The 23,270-nt window shown below is 37.2% G+C and overlaps 2 protein-coding genes across 4 annotated transcripts in view; both read right to left on the bottom strand.

The window, feature by feature from the left end:
* LOC149543455 (uncharacterized) overlaps nt 1-10,548 on the bottom strand; it is a 33,781-nt gene extending 23,233 nt beyond the window's left edge. The window contains exons 1-5 of the mRNA XM_089795802.1: nt 10,184-10,548; nt 9,580-9,721; nt 9,044-9,504; nt 8,692-8,938; nt 8,556-8,610 (exon numbers count right to left, since the gene is read on the bottom strand). Of these exons, the coding sequence (XP_089651928.1) occupies nt 8,556-8,610; nt 8,692-8,938; nt 9,044-9,504; nt 9,580-9,721; nt 10,184-10,548 (1,270 nt within the window). The remainder of the gene's footprint in view (nt 1-8,555; nt 8,611-8,691; nt 8,939-9,043; nt 9,505-9,579; nt 9,722-10,183) is intronic.
* A 5,596-nt stretch (nt 10,549-16,144) lies between these two features.
* LOC149543452 (lipase class 3 family protein) overlaps nt 16,145-23,270 on the bottom strand; it is a 240,940-nt gene continuing 233,814 nt past the window's right edge. For 2 of the 3 annotated variants that reach the window (XM_089798250.1, XM_089798251.1), the window contains exons 11-13: nt 19,012-19,109; nt 17,688-18,623; nt 16,145-16,818 (exon numbers count right to left, since the gene is read on the bottom strand). In XM_089798250.1, the coding sequence (XP_089654376.1) occupies nt 16,728-16,818; nt 17,688-18,623; nt 19,012-19,109 (1,125 nt within the window). In that variant the 3' untranslated portion in view covers nt 16,145-16,727. The remainder of the gene's footprint in view (nt 16,819-17,687; nt 18,624-19,011; nt 19,110-23,270) is intronic. The other variant, XM_089798252.1, reaches the window with a different exon arrangement.

The raw sequence follows: 23,270 nt of genomic DNA, 5'->3' as shown, positions 1-23,270 counted from the left end.
ACTGCCTCACTCTTCGGCGATCTACTTGTACACTCAGCAACTCCTGCTCTGATACCACTAATGTAGGTACACTCTGATACTACTGATGTAGGGCCGGCTCTGATACCACTTGATGAAGGTACACTCGAAGGGCCACACCACCCTTACCAACTCACAACTAAGAATGCAACAATATGAAGACACAGAGATAACAAAATACTTCCCAAGCAATTTTATTAAACTTGAAAATCAAATAGAAATTACAATAACATTTCTCCAAGATCTCTCAAGATCCAATCCAAGCCTAAGCTAGTCCAGATCCACACTCTGGTAGAAACCTCTGAGATCTCAACTTGTGCTCGCAAGCCACCAAGCAACCTCCTTGTTTCTAAACTGCAGTCACTAGCTCTTTTCCAACCTTATCCAAGATCCAAGTGTAAACTGCCTCACATTCGGCGCTTTGTCTACACACTCACAAGTCCACCATAATCCTACTGTAAACTGCCTCACATTCGGCGCTCTGTCCACAGACTCAGAAAACTCACTCTTCACTTCCTCCTTCTCTTTCACACCTTGAAGACTTCACACCTTCCAACTTTCCTTCCAATGCTTCTACTTCTCGAGCTTCTCCTTCTCGAGCTTCTACTCCTCGAGCTTCTCCTTGAGCTTGATTTAGAAATGCTCATATGCCTTGCTTAAATAGACACTTACCACCCCATGCATGACTTATCCACAACCTTCTAGAATTCCTCCACAACCTTCTACATCTTCCAAAACTTTCTACAATATTCATAACTTTCTAGAATTCTTCTCACACACCTCGATAAATGGAATGACAACCATTTATTTATTTATTTTTTCTATTATGCCACCTATGCACCTCAAAAATAGAAATCCCTTTTTTCTTTCTTTTCTCCTTTTTCCCCTTTTTTATTTTTTTTATTATTTCTCCTCTAATTTTCGTCACTTTCTCTCTCCTCCACAATTTTTTTTTTTTTTTTCCAATAATTTTTCCATGCAAGATGCTCCTGCATCAGTACTATATATTATGACTTCTTGTATAAATGAAAATTTAAAGTCAATACAATGTAGATGCATACATTAAATTAAAAGTTTAATGTAATTTATTAAATAGTAAAAATAGAAATTAGAATAATAAAAATAAATTTTGTAAAGAGTAAAGTTTATTAAATAATAATGAAAGTAAAAAATTATATAAAAAATATATTTCTTTTAATAGAAAAACTTATACTATTCATACTATTTATTTTTAAAATAATTATGACTTTCAATTATATCTTAGATGTGTCTTAATTTTCAAATAATCCTTCGAAATTGAAAATTTAAAACATTAATTAGATGTGTTTTAATTTTCAAATAATCCTTTAAAATTTAAAACATAACAACACTAACATGCACCACGCTAAATAAAAAGACCGAAGATTTAATTGTACATCACAAAATTGCAATTTCTTTAGTACAAACAAGAGCTCTGTGCAAGCATGAGTCCCTATTGTGGAAAGCAATCTTTAAAAGGAGGAAATATGAAGAATTGTTGTAAATTTTGAATAATATATGAAAATGAGTATGCTTAATTTTAAGCTTTGGAAAATATGAAGGATTGTTGTAAATTTTGAATAATATATGAAGATGAGTATGTTTAATTTTAAGCTTTACATTTCCATCTAGCAAACTATGCATATAAAAAGTAGTCCGCACTCAATGTTTAAAAAGTTAAAGAGGACACTAAAAATACCACATATTATATTAAAAACAATTTATTATGTTGAAAAATATATAATTACAATATAGGTTTGTTAATTTTAATAATTGATTAAAACTGATTACAAAAGATTAAAATAAAATAAAAATGGTTCAATTAATTCCAAATAATTTTTAAAATATATAATTACAATATACGTTTGTTAATTTTAATAATTGATTAAACTGATTACAAAAGATTAAAATAAAATAAAAATGGTTCAAATAATTCTGAATATTTTTCTAATACAATATAAAGAATCAGGTTATAGATCTCTCGAGAATTCCAGATCCAGATCACAACAGTAATCGGGCACACGTGTATTTGTTGGCAACCACAATGAATCGAAGCATTTTTTTCAAATTAATTTATTGTCATAGTAGTTTTAAGTACTAAATTAATTTGTATTAACGTAATGAATTTAACACAACAGTACACTGAAATAGGCAAGGAGGAGGATACTATTTCCAATTATTGTATCATCAAATTTGAATACAAACAAAAATAAAATTAAAATCTCTTTCCAAGTACTGATTACAAATTACAAAGTATTAAAAAGAATAAAAACACTAGAAAAACACAACGGAACACATAATATTGTAGTTCAAACTCATATAAATTTCCTTTGATATTTTAGGTGGGCCATTAAACAAGGATGTGCTGGTGAAGAAAGAAAGGCCGCCACGCTTGCGGATGCATGAAAGTCATAACATATCGCAGCTGCAATGGACACGTTGCCCTTGTTTGGAGGACATTTATTAAAATGTTATCGCTAGCCTCTTTTTCGCTTTTTTTTTTATTCGAAAATTTCATTTTTCTCCAGGAAATTGGTTTACGACCAATCACAATTCAAAAATTAAATGTTTTAAATGAAATAAATAATATTATGCTTCAAACCTTAGTTAAAAACTATATATTATGCGATTGAAAAATTAATGCACCAGAGAGGGGGGGGTCAAGTGGGAACATTAGTTCCCTGCCTCATAAGGTAGGGACTAATAAACTTTCGATGGCATACATTACTGCATAGATATTGGGTTCCTCATTTATTGTGTTGCATCATCGTTCCTTTCTAAATGATATTGCTTAACATTTTACTTGACTTCGGGTATTTTAATGTTTTCAAAATACATTAGCTACTCCCGACTCAACATATTCATTCCTTCTGAAATCTTTATACTGTTCATCTTTAAAATGACGGTATTCCATGTTTGCTTTCGTCAACACCATACTTTATTAGTCCCTGCCTATATATAGGCAAGGTACTAATGTTTCACTAGACCTCTTATTTAATTTATGCAACTCTAAAAATACTCTTGTTCTAAAATTTGATAAGATTTCTATTGTTAAATTCATTTATGTTAGTTTATTTCTATTTTTCAATTGATCTATTGGAATTTTACTGAGATTTTATGCTATTTTCCCACTTCAAAAATTCAAAGAGACATGATATATCTTTTTGAATAGACAACATTAATTTCAATGACATCACAAACAATTCATTATGCTGAAATAGTGTACAGCCTCATTAATGCCTTTGGGTAGACCCAAATTAATTGGATTCTTTGAATGGTTCAGATGTTTTGACGAACTGATTGAAAGGCTACTGCACTATTCGTTGAGATCAGCGTATGTTTTAGGCATCATGTGTTTTACCGAGATAAAGAACCGAAACACTAAGCTAAGCTTAAATATTTAGTAGTTATGACCCTCAAGATGAGATCTAAAGTATTTCCATGTGGGAAGTGGCTCATGGCTATACAGCCACGAAAATGCACTTCCTTTACATTGTTTTTTCTAATTTTTTTAAAAATTAACCAAGTCCTCTCCTTCGTATGGAAGTGCATTTTCGTGGCTATATAGACGTTGCCTGGGAAGTGAAGCAGCTGTTTAGTGATCCGTCCCCAAGATGTTTCAATTAAAGTGATTTTATGTGTTTTTTTCTGGAATCATCTATGTAGTTAACCTCTCAAACATTTGGCTTTATTTGAAATTACGCTAAAACACTGCTAACTTTGGGGGAGAAAATTTTTTAAAGCACGCGACAGAGGGATATGCTTGTGAAATTGTGTTAGTTGTTTATTGGGCAATATATCATTAAGACCACTTAATAGTCTGACTCGAATTATACATTTCAACTATAGACCACTTTATTGTCAAATTCTAACTGGACTTTATAAAGACCACTTACTTTTCGGACACCTGTCAATACATTTTGCCTGCCGGGCCGTTTTGAGTAAACTGCTTCGACAGATTGGGAGTTACTTGCTTTGAAGGACTTAATTTTGTTCGGCTATTATAATTTCATGATGCTTAAGAATGTCCATAAATTTGGTAGTGAATACCATTATTAAAATAAAAATAGTAACAATAATAATATAATAAGAACAAGAATTCATTTACTTGACATGCTAGGAAATAATGAGAATATAATTTTTTAATTAAATTTTGTATATTATTATTCAGATCAATAAATTATTATTATGTGTATGTTGTTGAATTTAATAATATTAACAAACAGCATGTTTCTTATATGTCTTGAATAAGACTATTGAAATAAAAATTCTTTTGTACAAATCTTGATCAAATTCTTTAGTGCATGAATTTTAATTTCATAGTTTAGAAAGGGATACAATATATATTTTAAATCTTATTAATCAAATCGGTATATTATTTTGTAGTATGTTTTTTATGTAATAATATTGACAAAAGGCGTGCTCATCATATGTGTTGAATAAGATTATTATTAAAATAAGAATTTATTTGTGCAAATATTAAGTAGTAATAGTTCAACAATGATAGTAGGCTACTACACTATTATGATTTCCCTCCACTACTTATTGCACTTTTTCTTAAATCACTCCATGCTCCCTCTCGAATGTTATGCATGTCCTTTGAACCTCTTAAATTTTATATAAATTTTTCTATGGTTTCTTTGTCATTAAATTTTAATTTTGTTTGGTTTTTCTTCTCATTTAAATTTTTGAGAAGGGTATTGCAATTTCTTTCTTTAATCTAATAGGCAGGGACTCAAGCTCTCACAAGAGCTCTTGTTTATTTGGTCATTACATTTATATACGACCGCTACTATTAAAATTGGTTACTGCTTGGACCACCGTTCATTGTAATCTTGCCCTGTCAGACTTCCTTTCATGTCGTCTTAATACTTGTCTATCGTGTCTTTTATCTTGATGGTATACACTTTGCGATATTACTATCAAGGTTTACTTGTGTGATTTTCAAGTCAAACTTATTGACCCATGTTTCAGGGTGATTCAACATGAATTCATCTCTCATGAGGATAAATGGAATACTTAGCACTCATGGATCTAGGTGATGCTCACAGGGGTGAAGCACTGGAACTTCTTGGGAGGTCACCCATTCCAGTACAACTCCAGTCTGAACATGCTTAACTATGGAGTTTCCTCCATGGTTAAACACAAAGCTTGCAACCCCATTTGCAAAAACTTGGAACACACTTTCTTTAAATGATGATATTCTTCATTCATGTCCACCGCATTAATACAAACTTGTTTGAAATATTACGACTCATGTTGAATTGTCGGTGTATTGTCTTCCATGTTGAAGTATTATGACACGTCCTGATTCAGGCTCGTTATATTGTCTTTATGCTCAGAACATATTAGTTTAACTACTGTGTGATCATCGTATATCCTTATCGCTGAGCAGTAGACAATAATTCCTTCATTTAACCGCTGACTGAAAAAAACATGTACCTCATATGCTTCCGTCGCGTCACTATCTTTTGAACTTTTTACTACTGGTCGATGATGGAATACAATAGATAGAATATTGCATATTTCCTTTTATTGCTGTAGTCCATAGACTATCCGCACAATTTGTTTTGTTATCTTTTGCTATACATTTTCAAACTTTTATTGTATACTTCAGTCTTTATCGTGAATGCTTGTTTCAACAGCAATCTTCAACCCTTATCGCTGCAATAATCCTCAATGTTATTTGCGTAACTCCTGATGCAGGCGTTTCATCGATCCACAGTATTCTTATTGAATTTTCACATACTCGCATCAATTATTCATTTGCATCAGTCTTTTTATCTTGTGATCTGTATATATATGCTTGATCATTCTTCAAGATACGGCTGAGAATATCAGAGATGATATAAATATCAATGACAATGACATGGAAATTATATAGTTGTCATCTCACTTTTTATTTCTTCATGTTCACTGTTTTTGCTGCATGAAACCCAGTGTATATATTTTGGACCTTTGTGATTATTATATGTGCACTAACCGGTATCATCCTTACTACATGATGGCTTTAATTTATACTGATTAAAATGTTTATCTTAACCCCTGAGCGCTACTCCTTGATACACTCTCTAATATGTCTTATTCCATTTATTACTGTTGAATGTCTTCAAACTTAAGTATCTATTACTGCCTGTATTTGTTCATGAAGTCGTTCCTTCATTGTGACTTTAATGATTATAGTCTTAAGACTGCATACCTCAGTTCATTTGTTTCTCAAGGTCTTTGATGTATATTTAAATTCTCACTGTAACTGAGATTGCTATAACTGTGACTATTTCTATAACTCCTTCATGAACATATGCAACTGTCATGTATCTTACATAGCATTTGATCCATTTCCTTTGACATTGATGATGCTGACACTTAAATGTTCATGCTCATTAAACATTTTGACATCAATGACAATACAGATCTCCTGAATGTTTTTGACATCAATGACAATACAGATCTCCTGAATGTTTTTGACATCAATTGCAATATTCCATCAATATCCTTTTTTTATGACAAATAAATTGTCTTTTCCATGGAAGCATTAATCATTTGGAGAATAAATCGGCAAACCAAAGTGTTCAATTTTTTTCTTAAAATCAGTAAGCAAATCATTTTTACAAAAAGGTAAACATTTGAAAATAAACAATCATGAACTACTTCTTCAAAAAACAATTGAAGGACATTTCCATAGCATAGATATATTATGAAAAAAGAAAATAGAATTAACCCATTACAAAGCCATTGATTTTTCTAGTATGAGATTGACATTTCCTTGTAGCAGCAATTCTAAACCTGTACTCAATGCATTACCAAGCTTACCTTGTGGTTCTCTCTGATCATCACAATCCAATTAAAGCAACTTAAACTAATAGAATAAGGTCTGAACTCTCGTTTACTTGTTTCTCACTACATGAAGACTTCTTGAAAGATCCCTGATGGATCTCTACTGCAAATCTGCTGTAGATTTTTTTTTTTTTTGTTTTTTCCTATTTATTAATGTTTTCTTGTAGAACTAGACGGAAATGCAGAAGAGTTTGTTTGTTTTTGTGTTTTTGATGATTATTCCACGTAGAAATGAGAAGTAGCAAATGGCAAGAAAAGAGTCTGAAAATAAATAACAATATGCAGTAAAGTCAGAGTTGATACAAATTGTACCAAGCAGATCTCTGAATTATAAAATACATTTCCTCTAACAATGACGCCACAACTGGCTGACGAAAACGGGCTGATAAGATGCAAGAATCTGCTGCTGAGTAACTGATTTTTCTATGTATCCAAGTGCTGCAAATGACAGAGTACGGCTGAAAGTACGGCTGCAAGAAATGCCAGTGTACGGCTGCCAGAATTCACCTCCCATACGCCAAAGAACATGCCGAACAAAACAAATTGTAGGCCCAAGCTGAAGTGGCGTCTACCTTCCTCCTGAATACTGTTGAAACTACTGACAAACCAATACCCAATGCTGCTAAGGTTTACGTCCCAGCCAACAATTACCCTGGGGTTTGCGTCCCAAAATGCAAATCGCTCAAGCAGAGAAAATCTGAAAAGAAGTGTTTAAAAAATATGCATAATCATGAGAAATGGCGCCCATCTCCTTATAAACCCTTGCAAAGCAATTCGAACCCTAAAGTAACCCCCAATTGGCGTTGGCTATAAAAAATGAATTAAATCTTATTTTAAAGTGACCATGTCACTAGAAAATGACCTTTTCCACCATAGTAATAAATCCGTTCACCGAATTGCCCTGAGACCAAAGAGGAAGATTTAGAGAATTTCAAGACCTTTCCAACGAGCTATCATAACATGGGATACGCATCCAGATGAGGCCAAAATTCCCTTATTACTCCAAAATGGCTATTAACTTAGCCTTATTTAAATATTAAACGCTAACTTAGGAAATATTAAAAATATAACCCAAATAGCCACAAACTGCCCAACTGACATCACAAACCATAAAATCATCCTGTCACCTGTCTGTGGCTGAAGTCGGAAATCAAGGATCCACTGGCAGTCTCATCCCTAAAATCTAGGGATGCTCCTAAAATTTAGGAAACAAGCCCTATCCCTTTGAAACTGAACCCAAAGGGTCATCTCATGGAAACCCAGCCCTGGGCATGATCATACATTCTAAAAAGTAGGAATGAACCCCATAAATGTAGGAACTGCCTCCTAAAAACAAGGAACGTCACCCAACTGATCAATACCCACCAAAAAACCAAGTCTCCAACACTGAATAACCATACTGGGTCTCTATCCAACCCTGTCAGCCTACAAGACCCCATAATAAGTTGACTCACATGTCTTTGTTAGACTGAGCTAGAGTGGGGACATGACAATCCTCCCCTCTCGGAGATGCTTGCCCACAAGCAACTGTAATGCAGGATGCTGTAAAATGCTCTCACCCTCCTAGGTGGCATCCTCTATGGGAAGATCTCTCCATCGAACCAAATACTCTCGAATCACCCGGCTTCTCAGCCGCCGTTCCCTCACCTCAAGAATCTCATCAGGGACCAAAATCAATTTACCTTCCTCATCCATAGGAGGTAATTCCGGTGAAACTATAATATGTTGTCCAAGGGCCTTTTTTAGACAAGATAAATTAAATACATTATGAACTTTGCTGCCATGTGGTAACTCAACCTCATATGCAACCTCTCCCACTCGCTTGAGTTTCCTGTATGGACCATAAAAACGTGGTTTGAGCTTCTCAGCTCCCCCCCTTTTTAAAGTGCTCTGTCGATATGGTTGTAAACGCAGAAAGACCATATCATCCACCTCAAATGCCCTCTCAATCCTATGCCTGTCAGCGTACATCTTTTGCTGATTTTGGGCCTGCTGCAAATTCTCCCTAAGAGATCTCATGACATCTTGGTTCTCTTGTAACCAATCCTGAGCCAAGGGAACTCTACTGTCACCAAATGCCAAATCAGTGAAAGATAATGCCTCATATCCATAGAGAGCTTTGAAAGGCGTCATGCCAATGGACATATGATGCGTAGTATTATAACAATACTCGCCCAAATGCAGCCAACGCATCCATGCTTTTTGCTGCCCTGACACATAGTTACGCAAATATCCCTCAACCCATTTGTTAACTATTTCTATCTGCCCATCTGTTTGAGGGTGGTAACTAGTACTAGGTGTTAACAAAGTCCCAGCTAGTGTAAAAAGTTCCTGCCAGAAGGAACTCATGAATCTGTTGTCCCTATCACTCACAATGGTCTTGGGAAGACCATGAAGTCTAAACATCTCCCTGAAGAACAACTCAGCCACCTGCGATGCTGTAAAATCTAATGCAATGAGAAAGAAGTGGGCATACTTCGTTAGCCTATCGACAACAACATAGATGCAATCTTTCCCCTGAACTCGAGGAAGACTTGTAATGAAATCCATGGAGATCCCTGTCCACTTCTGTTCCGGTATAGGCAAGGGCTGCAATAATCCCACTGGGTAGGTATGCTCCGACTTGTTCTGCTGACAAGTCATACACTCACGGACATGGCGTAAAACATCATCTTTGAGACCCTTCCAAGAGAATCTCTCACGTACCGCCCTATAAGTCTTACCATATCCTGGGTGTCCGACTGTAGGAATATCATGGAGAGCATGCAAAATTTGTTCCTTCAACTGAGAACCCGGAACAAGGTAAACCCTGTGTTTATAGTAGATAATATCATCTACCACACTGTATCTGTCATCCACTATCAATCCCTCCATAATCTCACAAGCATGTTGATCTTTGGAGTATTCAACTAAAAGTTGAGCCTTCCAATCTGCTGAAATCTCGCTCAATGAACATAGGGCAGCCAATTAAGGTTTCCTAGAGAGTGCATTAGCCACAGTATTATTCTTCCCCTTTATGAATTCGATATCAAAGTCATAAGCCTAAATTTTGCTAACCCATTTTTGTTGTCGATCATTGAGCTCTGTTTGATTTAGGAAATACTTCAGACTATTATGGTCTGTTCTCACCACAAATTTACTGCCAACAAGATATTGTTTGAACTTGGCTAACGCATACATAATAGCCAACATTTCCTTATCATAGGTAGAGTACAACTTTTCATTGTTTTGCAACTTCCTGCTCTCATAGGCAATGGGGTGTCTATTCTGCATCAACACCGCTCCTATACCCAAGCCCGACACATCACACTCCAGGACAAATGGCTGCGAGAAATCAGGTAGTGCCAAAATGGGGCAAGTACTCATAACCTCCTTGAGTCTATCAAAGACCCCCTGTGCTTGTTCTGTCCATCTGAACGATCCTTTCTTTGTGAGATCTGTCAAAGGTGCTGCCAGCTGTGAGAAACCCTTCACAAATCTTCTATAACAAGCACACAATCCAAGGAACCCTCGTAACTCAATAATGTTCCGAGGAATAGGCCAATTCTGAATCGTCTGAATCTTCTCTTCATGCACCTTCACCCCCTCAGCACTGATCGCATGACCCAAATATAACACCTCGCCCAATCCAAACTCACATTTGGAAAGCTTAGCAAATAGAGACTGACTCTCCATTATGCTAAGTACCTCCACGAGATGTCTGAGATGGTCCTCCCAAGTACTGCTGTAAATCAATATGTCATCAAAAAACACTAGAACCGATTTCCTCAACTGCTTGTTGAAGATATGATTCATACAGGACTGAAAAGTAGCTGGTGCATTGGTAAGGCCAAAAGGCATTGCCAGAAACTCATAGTGCCCATAATGACAACGGAAGGCTGTCTTGTGTACATCCTCTGCTCGTACACTTATCTGATGATAACCTGAACGAAGACCAATCTTAGAGAAGTAGACAGCCCCATGTAACTCATCTAACAACTCATCAATGCACAGAATGGCATATCTGTTTTTTATTGTCTTGTTCAAAGCTCTATAGTCTACACACATCCGTAGAGTCCCATCCTTCTTCTTAACAAGCACTGTAGAAGAAGCAACGGGGCTGGAACTAGGTCGAATGAAACCCATGTCCAATAGCTCATGAATAGTCTTCTCAATTTCATCCTTATAGGCTCTAGGATGACAGTATGGGGTAGTAATCACTGGCTTCGCTCCATCCTCCAACTCTATACCATGCTCAAACCCTCTATCTGGTGGCACTCCAGGAGGTATATCACCAAACACTCTACTGTGACGATCCATCACTGACTGAATGTCCACATGAAATACACGGCCATCCTGAGATATGGGTGTTTTGGATTTAACCAAACAGTGTGTAGCCCAAAGCACATCATTATGCCTAAGGATGGTCTCCATCCTGCGAGAAGTCACCTCCTTGGGTCCACCATGTGACGCTGCCCTCAAAATCACCTTCTGCCTGCCAGAAAGAAACTCTAACTGCATACGGTGGTGATCAATAATGTAACGCCCAATACCCTGTAACCACTGCTTGCCCAAAACCACATCATAATCTTCTATGGGAAGCACATAGAAGTCATCAGTCAAAGTATAATCTCCAATCTGAATACTAAGCTGTGGAATCCGCTTGGTACAACCCAAAATGGCACCATCAGCCACCTTCACTCCAAAACTACCAAACTCCTCGTACTGTAAGCCACGCCTCTCAACTAATTTTTGATCAATAAAGTTATGCGTAGCACCTGTGTCTACCAAACTGGTGATCCGCTTACCCTTAAGTGTACCTTTCAACAGGAAGGCATGAAACTTAGGATAACTGGAGAGGGTAGCCATAGCTACTTTAGCTAATGCCATAGGCTCGGCAGTGTCTAACTCCAACTGTGTCGGAAACTGCTCAACATCCTCTGTATTATCCTCAATATCAGTATCAGGAACCTCCTCATCCCCTAACTCAAAAGTCACCTCAATCAAATGAACCTTTCCTTTACCCATGCAACGGTGTCCTGGTTCCCATGGTTCTTTGCAGGAAAAACACAACTTTTTCCTCCTCAATTCATTCATCGTCTCCTGATTCATCCAAGGAGTTTTAGATGAGGTCCCTCCTTTGTTCTGTGTCGTATTGGCCTTCTGTGCAGGCCGTGAATCTCTAAATGGTTTCTTATCTACCTGATAAGAAGTGGGAACAGTATCCAATCTCAATGTCACATCAACAGCCTCCTTAAGAGTAGCTGGTTGGAAAGCACGTACCAATCCTTTTAGTCTATCCTGCAAACCCTCAATGAACAACATCACACTACGTTTTTGGGGCATATCCGGTACCATAATTGCAATATGTTGGAACTCATTAATATAGGCTTCTGCATGACCAGTTTGTTTAAGGTGAGCCAACTCCCTGTAATAAAGTTCTATATCCTTACGGTCAAATCATGCAATGAGTCACTCGGTGAACTCATCATGGGAGTGAACTAAGGCATGATCCTGGGTGACCAATCCATGGTGCCACCAATCATAGGCAATCCCCTCTAAATGCAACACAGCAAACTGAATAGCCTCACACTCAGGCATGGGCCTCAATGAAAGGTATATGTCCAGCTTATGGACCCAAGCTCGTGCACTAGTGTCTCTTGAGCCATTATATGGGGCTAATGTAATCTTCCCAGTAGCTCTATTGAGGTCATAATTCTGCTACTGTTGTGGTAGTCTATTACCACGATCTCCCCTGAACCTGGTTGTATCTCTACGTTGTGCACAATACTGGGGAAGAGGGAAGACGTCCCTAACCTCAAGAGGTAGAGCTCTCCACTCAGCTGTGGCCGCCAAAACTGACTCCTGAAACCCCACTTCTGGTGGTTCCACCTGCGCTGGCCGTTCACCTGGTATGAATTGGGGAAGCAATGGCCTATTCGTAGTAGGTGTACAATGGCGATGCCTCCTACTGGAATGAAGGGAGCTCCAAACTGAAGAATGGGACTGATGGCTGTGCTGACTACCAGCCACTGAAACTGATCTACTTTGCCTGCCTCTGTGTCCACCCATCTCCAAACGCTCCAAGGTATCCTGTAACCTGTCTAGAGCCTGAGCGATCCTGGGCTGAGTAGTGAATAGGGTCCTCACCATCTCTCTTTCTTCTGCCTCTGTAGGCATGTCGTCGCCAGCAACACCCTGTGCCTCACCCATAGCTGGTATCTGTGCGTCTCTGGCGGCCTCTACTTGCCACTGGTTTCTCCTGCGCTCGTACAATCTGTGTATTTCTTCACCAGGATGCATAGATTTGTATTCAATCCACCAACTAGTGACTACCCAAATGCTGAAATGATTTATCAAAAACTTTTATCCAATACCCAGATGCCAAAATCTGTTGTTACAATTTCTCACAAACCCTACAGGCTGGCAGGATGTAAGCTCTGATACCACTGAAAAATCCCTAATGGATCTCTGCTGCAAATCTGCTGTAAATTTATTTATTTTTTGTTTTTTCCTGTTTATTAATGTTTTCTTGTAGAACTAGACGAAAATGCAAAAGAGTTTGTTTGTTTTTATGTTTTTGATGATTATTCCACATAGAAATGAGAAGTAGCAAATGGCAAGAAAAGAGTCTGAAAATAAATAACAATATGCAGTAAAGTCAGAGTTGATACAAATCGTACCAGGCAGATCTCTGAATTATAGAGCCAAATAAAAGATCCAGTACATTTCCTCTAACAATGACGCCACAACTGGCTGATGAAAACGGACTGATAAGATGCAAGAATCTGCTACTGAGTAACCAATTTTTCTATGTATCCAAGTGCTGCAAATGACAGAGTACGGCTGCAAGTACGGCTGCAAGAAATGGCAGTGTACGGCTGCTAGAATTCACCTCCCATACGCCAAAGAACATGCCCAACAAAACAAATTGTAGGCCCAAGCTGAAGTGGCGTCTACCTTCCTCCTGGATACTGTTGAAACTACTGACAAACCAATACCCAATGCTGCTAAGGGTTACGTCCCAGCCAGCAATTACCCTAAGGTTTGTGTCCCAGAATGCAAATCGCTCAAGCAGAGCAAATCTGAAAAGAAGTGTTTAAAAAATATGCATAATCATGAGCAATGGCGCCCATCTCCTTATAACCCCTTGCAAAGCAATTCGAACCCTAAAGTGACCCCCAATTGGCGTTAGCTATAAAAAATGAATTAAATCTTATTTTAAAGTGACCATGTCACTAGAAAATGACCTTTTCCACCATAGTAATAAATCCGTTCACCGAATTGCCCTGAGACCAAAGAGGAAGATTTAGAGAATTTCAAGACCTTTCCAACGAGCTATCATAACATGGGATACGCATCCAGATGAGGCCAAAATTCCCTTATTACTCCAAAATGGCTATTAACTTAGCCTTATTTAAATATTAAACGCTAACTTAGGAAATATTAAAAATATAACCCAAATAGCCACAAACTGCCCAACTGACATCACAAACCATAAAATCATCCTGTCACATGTCTGTGACTGAAGTCGGAAATCAAGGATCCACTGGCAGTCTCATCCCTAAAATCTAGGGATGCTCCTAAAATTTAGGAAACAAGCCCTATCCCTCTGAAACTGAACCCAAAGGGTCATCTCATGGAAACCCAGCCCTGGGCATGATCATACCTCCTAAAAAGTAGGAATGAACCCCATAAATGTAGGAACTGCCTCCTAAAAACAAGGAACGTCACCCAACTGATCAATACCCACCAGAAAACCAAGTCCCCAACACTGAATAACCATACTGGGTCTCTATCCAACCCTGTCAGCCTACAAGACCCCATAATAAGCTGACTCACATGTCTCTGTTAGACTGAGCTAGAGTGGGGACATGACACTTCTACTAGCAAATCTTGGATCTTAATGTATTACAGTTTCTTTCTTCACTGATCTTCCTACATAGGGAGTCTTTCTATGAAAGGTTGGCTGCTCTCTGTTGCTGAGATTCATCAACTATCTTTCCAAAATATTATTGTTCTCACAAGCTTGTGTCGTACTGTAGTTAATTGTGTAACATGAATGCATTCCATAGCAAATTTCTTCGGTTGATTAAAGATTTACCCACCATGTAGTTTCCCCATTGTTGTTCTTGCAAGCATCATTGACCTTGTATTATTCTACACTTTATATGGTACATTTCTCTTAGCCTTTTGACAAGAATACAGGTAGTAAGGCTTCCTTTCACTGTTCTTTGACAATCAATAGGACTGTTCTGCATATTGTTTCTCTTTGTCATGATAACATGCATCATGTGTATATTACTACAGGTACTATTATGACTGTGTCTATAAATTGCCTAACATATACTCAGACCTCTATTTTTTTTTAACTGTCAAAAATGGGTGAAACCTTTATCTAGAGCAGTGTAACAAACATTTTAGATAGTATGACCAAAACCGTGATATCACCGCCCCTCGAGAATCAATAAATAGATCTGCCCTATCAAGCTGAGAGCATTGTCTATCTTTGAAAAATATGACTAATCAAATGCAATAAACATGTGAAAGAAAACCCTTTCACTGTTCTTTGATATCACCAGTTCTCTACAGAAATCCTATAACCTTTCTAACATTGAAAGACATCTCATATTCAACATGACTTTTCTCTCACAAATCTTTAAGTTTAAATGAAGACACTAAAAAATACCAACAGAGATTAGATTTTTATGAATATGTATTGAACGCTACCTTCAATGTGATCCCTTTCTTGATCATCATGTTGAATACCCCTTGAAAACTGCATCTTCTCTGTGAGAATTATGTTAGGATTTTTTCGCTGATTAACCACAATTGTTAATTAATTAATCCAAAAGAAAACTTTCATAATTGTTGACTGACCAATTTTGAATAAATCAGCACTATTGGCAATTCCCTATTAATTGGGTATAATCATGATTTTTTGCAGATTTTTGCTTCTATGACTCCTTCCATCTAAATGAAGGCTTGATAATATATTGAATCTGTATAGTAGGTACATTGCATGAGAATAAAATTAAAAAATCAGTATGAATTAGATGCACCTACCATCTCTTCTTCTAGGTGCGACTTTAATTTTGTCAATCTTTGTTCTGCTCTTTTTCATTTTATAGTCCAAGTATATGATGAAGTAAAGACAGAATTCTAATAAAATTAGCATATCATTATCAATATACCCACAAAACTTCCAAGTGTAGAATGAAAAACAAGAACCATCATTTGAGTGGTTGGTGAAATTTGGAACTGTCAGCCGTCCCTACTTTTAGACTCAAGATTATAGAACAAGGATATAAATTTAAATAGTGCATATGTTACATTATCTTATGTTAAAGATGTAAACCTGCTAATGTTATGAAGGTTATAACATTACAAGTGTAACGATCAAGAGAAGAAATAAGAGATCTTGACCAACAATAGTGGTTAATTTCTTGATGGATACAATTGTCTTTTCAAGAAATTCTGATAAGAGAAAAATGCCCTTGCAGTGTAAATGTACAATGGGATCATAGCATCTGCTCTGTAATTAGAGCAGCTTTAGCAGATGAAGAGAGGTAAACAGATATTTGGGAATTGTGGCCACAACTCACACAACCTTTCTGAATAAAATCAGGAATATTCCTTCCTTCAGATTCTTGATCCCTTGAATTTTGTTTACATACCTATCATATAATTTAAAAATACAATTTAACTTCAGATCTTTATTAAAGATGTATTACTAAGTGATCACCATAATTTGAATTCTGCCTTGGTTCTTTGGGGTGCCAAAGTTAAGAGCTGTGTCACAGATTAAGAGATTAACAGGTCATTCAAAATCTGCAAATCTGGAACACTTGCTTCCTATATTCTGGAATGAAGACTTAAACTAACTCAGACGAGTCCAACATGTCATTGTTACAACGACCTCTCAAGTTCCACATTTCGAGAACCTTTTGCATTGCATAATGAACTCTGAAATATAGAAATTACAGCAAAATTACTATTTAGAAACAGGTAGAGTAAGAAATCAGGGCATTTTCATTAGTCATTCTGTAAAGACAACTAAGTAAACAACATATAACAATATCCAAGTCCCACCACGAAGTCTGAACAATCAATTCACTTCATTAGATTGGCACTAATGTAAGTCCAGATGTAAAAACTATTGACTTCTATGAACTGTCATCCCTCCAGCTATAAGGGGGATGTGGCGCTGAAAAGGGTACAAGTATATACCAAGAAATAGCCAGTTCCTTTCTATCATATGTGGTCAGTGGTTGAAGAACCTCAAATCTTGTCCATTTTCAGATTGGAGATCACTATCAGGAAGGCCTTCACAAAATTGAATAAGCAAAAAAAATTTCAATAAACATGAGTGTATGTAATGTGGCTATAAAGCTTCTTGGACAAGAAAAAATGCTGTGGTCTAACATCGATCCTTTTCTGGGATTACCATTAAAAGGTAAGAAGATGGCGAGTCTGAAAGAGCATATGCAGTGTGGACTTATATAAACTGTTTTTTTGGCCTAATATGACATGTTGTGCAGGTCACTTCGACTTTGAATGAATAGTTCAACACTATCAAGAAACTGCAAACTGCATAATCCTGGGAAACAGTATGTCCCAACAACTGACAAGGGAGTTTCATGCTGAGCAGAGCATGGGCTACAAAATATATTAACTAGGTAGCCAGCACAATGCAGAGATACAATATATAACAATATTAAGATACCACTGAAAAATTTTATTGCTTACATTACTCCCTAAAGTCAATCCAAGAAGATCATTTTCAATGTGAATATATGGATGAACTTGAGTATGAGTATATTTGACTTTCTTACCTCCATGGCATATGGTCAAGAAACATCGATGGTGAAACAACAATGTCCTTGAAACTCTCTCTATGTCTCAATATTGCCTTGTGAGGGTGATCCTCACCACGATGCCACTTCCAATTTCTCCAAGAAAGCCATGTATTTTCCTTGGCTTGTGGAACAATATGAACGACCAATCCTGGAACATACATTTCTACTGGATCTCTCTCTACAGCATCATGTTCTAAATTTGTATCCATAGGCTCAGATATTGTATTTCCAGACATAGCTGTATGAGTAATTGTTGACTCATAAGAGTGCACACTAAATTCATTGGTGTCCGTTTCTTTGTGTATGCCCTCATCCTCATCATTGCTAGGCTTCTCTGCATCAGAATCCTGAATTAGAACTGAACGCTCTTCAAAGGAGGCATTATCTGTTGATTCTGCACCTGCAGGCAATGCAGATGTCTGCTTATCAGAAATGTTTGTATGTTTATCCCTTCTACTCCCAAAAGATAAGGACTCTTCAATCTCTGCGGCATCAATAATTACATCCCTATGTGTCTCATCATTCAGCAAATCCCCTTTAAATGATACATGTAATTTACATTTAACAGGATTCCTCACAGGACGAGTAGAACTAAGTTTTGGCATGTTTGTAATGCATGAAGTTGCATGATTACAAAGGAATACCCCACCTTTTATAGTGTTTTTAATACGCCTCCTTTTCTGATTCTTTTTCTTTTGGATCACAGAGCTGGATTGAGATATCTGAGCTGAAAACTCTTCATTGTTCTTACCCTGAAGGTATTTATTTGCACGCAAAAGGCGCCTTGTGAGTTTGGATATCATAGCAGAATCTGTTGAAGAATCTGCTGCAAGTGCCGCAAGTGCTGCTGCTCTCAGCCGAAGGATTGAAGTAATTGAAAGCCTCGATGAAAACTCGTCATTGTAGATGATACTGCAAATTGCCAAATAATAATCAGTTAAACCGTGCAGATTTCCAATATCTAGATTAGTTACACAATCGCCATCAATTAAAATGACATGTCAGCAAATACCTTATAAAGTCAAAAGAAAGAAGAGGTTATTAAGCCTTTTTACAGTTTTGGTCAATAGTTGTGTATCATATTAATATTGGCACTGAATCTCATTCAAATCATATAAATCTCTGATCTAGTTAAGTCCTTGGATATTATGAATCCTTTCCTCACATGAAAGAAATTAATGATCAATTCTGAAAAGAAAATCACTCGGAAAATATAACAACTCTTGCCAAAATCAACTTAGAAACATGGACTTCTGCCATAAAATACACATGATTTAACCACCTCAAAAGGAGATTTTACCTTGTAACAAAACCAGAGCATGCATCAGCTATCACTGCATCAACACAAGGAAGGACCCCATATGCATATACATGCATGTTCGGGTATTGGCCATACATCTGCAGATCATGAAAGTCACAAGGCGTGATATATAGATTCTCTATAAAGCATAAATAAATTAATCTCTTGCAACTGAATTAACTATGGATTGAATGCAAAGACCCCCTCCAAATGCACCCTGAATCTTCACACACAAACTGATATCTTGCTGTTTAGGTAAATATCTTGTTTTGCTGTTTATATGTTTAGATCACATTTTGCTGTTTTTGTTGCCCTTTCCATGAGCATTTGGATATATGTGAAAGTTCTTGTGGGCGAAGTTTGCATCTATACTCAATATGAAGATGCCTCTTTGATGGGTATAATTAGCAAGGAGAATCATATCTCTAAGTTTTCCAGACAAAACAAAAGATATTCACCTTCAAATTGCGCTACATTCGATTTCTTCAATTGGGGCCTGTTTTAAAACGAAATCAAAGGAACAACAGTCCCGGCCTGATTACTCAAACCTAATTTTAATTCCTGATGAGTACAAGCATTTTGAGGCTTGTGTTTGCACAATGTTAGAAATAGACTGTACTTTGCAGATGTGAAGGCCTCTTGATCTTGAGACAAGGTTAATCAGTAAAATGGAGCTCCTTATCATGTTGTTTGTCTCAAGCCAGCTTTAAGAAATTCTTTACTAAATGTATTTCAAAGGGATTATACTATTTCAAGATTACAATGGTAATTGACGATCAATTGAAGGTCTAGGAGGATACTGTAATATCCCCAATTTAGAAGGTTTCAGGAGGCCGGGTTGGTCAGCTCATCATTGTGACCATTGTGAGTTGACAATAGGATTTGAGGGTCTCATTTGTAGACTCTCTATTTATAGTAAGTCTAATTTTGGCCAGTTGCTATTTTTGGCAGTGCTGAATCAACACTGTGGTGATTGGCCGTTATTCAGTCTTCTCCACAGGATGAGATTATTGATTGGTAAAGTCATATTTATTGCATTAGTTATGAGGCTTTATAACTATTAATGCACTTTATGTTATAAAGTGATGTGAAGTTGAAGCCTCTTTAGGGAAAGGAGTAATGCTGAAGTGAATTTGCACAAAAGAGATTATAAATATGGTTCTCATTTCGAGAAGTGGCATCCAATGAGTATTGTTCTCTTTTGATACTTGCTCAGGGTTTTGGAGTCTGAAAATTGTTCTGGAAATTGGGAATGCAAATTACTGCTGAGGTATACTACTTTGCCATTGCTTCTCTACTGTCTTATACTGTATCTGAGAAGTTGTTAATGCTGAAGGAAAACAATTGGTTTTGGAAGGAATTTGTTGCTGCTGTTGATCAATTATATGGTATATCTGTGATTTGATCTGAGGAATTATTGTGCACTTCAAGGGGCTGCGGAAATCATTGGTATTGGCGTTTGGACCTATATTCTTACTTGTGATCACCATTTTGGAGGTCTGTGTCCATTATAGATATCCTGCAACCAGGAATTGGAGGGCCTGTGATTGATTTTATCGCCTTGTATGGTGAGTTTCAGACCTGCATTTGATGTATTGGAGACCACATTGCGATATAGAGGGCAGCAATTGCAATACAAGGACCCGTGTCCAAGTTAGCCAATCACTCGGGATTCAATTTGTCCATCATGAGTGTTGAGATGAAGAATTTGGAGCGGCGAAGATTCACATGAGGCTTGGAGGTTATAACTAAGGCGATTTCATGCAATCATAAACCAACAAGGGCTGCATATTTATGAAGTTCCAATTGTAAACACATCAATTAATCTTAATTGTTTCAGTTGTGATTTGTGCAAATACTTAAGATTGCCTTTAGAAGTGAATTATTTTTTGAGCATAGCATTGCATTTATTGTGTATATATATTCTTAAGAAATAGAAAAAATACACATTCTCAAAAAAAGCACAAAAAAAAATCAGAAAAACACAGAAGTGCAAAAAAAAATTCTATCTCAACAGTATAGCAGCAGAGGACTAGATAGGGTCTTTATACTGGTATCAGAGCAGTTTCTGCCATCCTATGGAGTATGAAGAATTTATTATTTTGGGCTCAAGAGTTATTGTGACAAGTGCTTTGAGATTGACAAGCATTTAATTCACTGTTTAGTATTCAATCATTATGGATGGTGATAGGAGATTTGTGTTGGGTATGTGTTATGCCCGTACAAGTCGTATCTCTCCACCTAGGGAAGGAGGGGTTGAGATACAATTTAGTACAGTTGGTAACAGGGGTGCCAATGGTTCAGTTGGATTAGCTGGAATAGGTTACAGGGATGTTGGCATAGGTTTCGAGATTGACAGTAAGGCCAGAGAGACATTCGAGGACTTGACAGCAGGACAACCCCATGTCATAGATGTGTTGCAACATCTTTCTGACATTGCAACAAGTAGCACTCCCCCAGGGACGGAGTAGCAGAGGGCTTTAGATGATTATGTTGGTTCTCATTGATCTCGAATTGAGGATAGGTCTAGGGCAGGTGACACATACAAAGAAGAGGATCAGGTTACAATTGATGATAGGGTGGACTAGACAGGATACATTGGAGCCTATGATAGACCATAGAGACCCACATTGAGACCAGAGATGGATGCAGTCAGTAAGGAGACTGAGTTTGCACCCTTTGCAGATGATGTAGTTGCTCATCTCGCTGAGTGGGATGCTCTACCACAGGCTGTGAAGCAAAACTTGAATTTTGACAGACAATTGACTCATAAGTGCAACCATTCCAAAGGTAGGCATTCTCCAAATAGACAGAGGCCTAGGTAGTCGGATTTACGAAAGCTGCCCAGTAAGATGACACTGACACATCTTGATGGGAGTGGTAGAATGACTGCTAGAACTTGGGTTCACAAGCTCGACACCTACCTTGCTTTGCGTACTATGACATAGGAGGATGTTATTAGATTTGCACTACTGCACACTAATGGAGTTGCACATGATTGGTGGTATCAAGGATTGGTATCTCTCCATCATGACCAGATCACATCGCATAAGGAGTTTGTTGACAGATTGATAATGTGCTTCGATAGGAAGAATCCTCAGGTCTACTTTATAGAGTTGGCTCAGCTACGAGAGACAACCAGTCTGAGGCATTCATTAGTGAGTTTCAAAGACTTCTCGTGATGGTGTATGCCATATCTGAGAGGAGAGTCCTGCTATTTATAGAGGGTCTTGTTGAGCCACTTAGATGTTGGGTTAAGTCCCTAGACCCACCTTCATTACAAGAGGCTATGCAGTGTTAATTTGAACCAGAGATGAAACAATTTCAAAATGGAACTCTGAAGGTAAATATACCCTGGGAAAAACCCTCTTCATAGAGAGAAACAACCCAGCCCACACAAACTATATTTTTATTTTTGAAAAATAAAGATTACAATGCTTTAGAGTTTGATACTACGAATCACACACAATGGTGGATTGATCAAGTATATCAAATTTTGTCAATCATTCAACCATATGCTTAGAGAACAAGTAGAGGCATATATATACCTGAATAATAACCTTGATACAAACTAAAAATAAAAGATCCTCTGATAAAATCATACGAGCATATATGAAATGATTCATTTTCAGTAATGTAATTAGCTAATCCTCTGTATACAGGACAAACTTCATTCTAAGTGAAAACTAAATCAGAAGGAGGAAGTATATACTTTTGTTTAACCCTGCTAGATTATGCTTGTCTTTCGCTTGATCATGCCGCCAAGAAAACATGCACAGAGGATATCAACCACACAAATGCATTTCAAGACTTGAAGAAGAGTTACGCTTTTACAGTAGGTTTGCCTGATATTTTGGCTCCAACAATATACCGGGGTTTGAGCCCCTGTGAACTTAATATCTGTTAACCACGTTCCATTCAGCAAGGCAAGCATTTAAATAGAATGCACTTCATGCTGCCCAGAAATTCCTTAATATAGATTTCAGTATAGAAAAGAAAAGGTGGTCAGCAAAATACAAGGATCGTTGTATATTTCCAGCTTCCATCTTCAAAAGAATTCCGTTGATTAAGATCCTGGTATTATGTAACCATGCTGCAAGATGGTTATTTAACAACATTGTTTATGTCAATTAACTTTTCCATTCCACTAAGCTTGTTGCATATCCTTCATGAGCAGCACCATTGCATAAGTCACTTTAGAATCTTCCAAACAGGTCACTGGTGTATACAAGATGGCAGGAACAGAAGGAGGTCATCTT

The sequence above is a fragment of the Cupressus sempervirens genome, chromosome 8 (assembly GCF_028749045.1).
Source record: "Cupressus sempervirens isolate cs-2001-9-10 chromosome 8, ASM2874904v1, whole genome shotgun sequence".
In the NCBI taxonomy this organism is placed as follows: Eukaryota; Viridiplantae; Streptophyta; class Pinopsida; order Cupressales; family Cupressaceae; genus Cupressus; species Cupressus sempervirens.
Note: the sequence above shows the minus strand (reverse complement) of the source record. Positions and strands in the feature narration are given on the sequence as shown.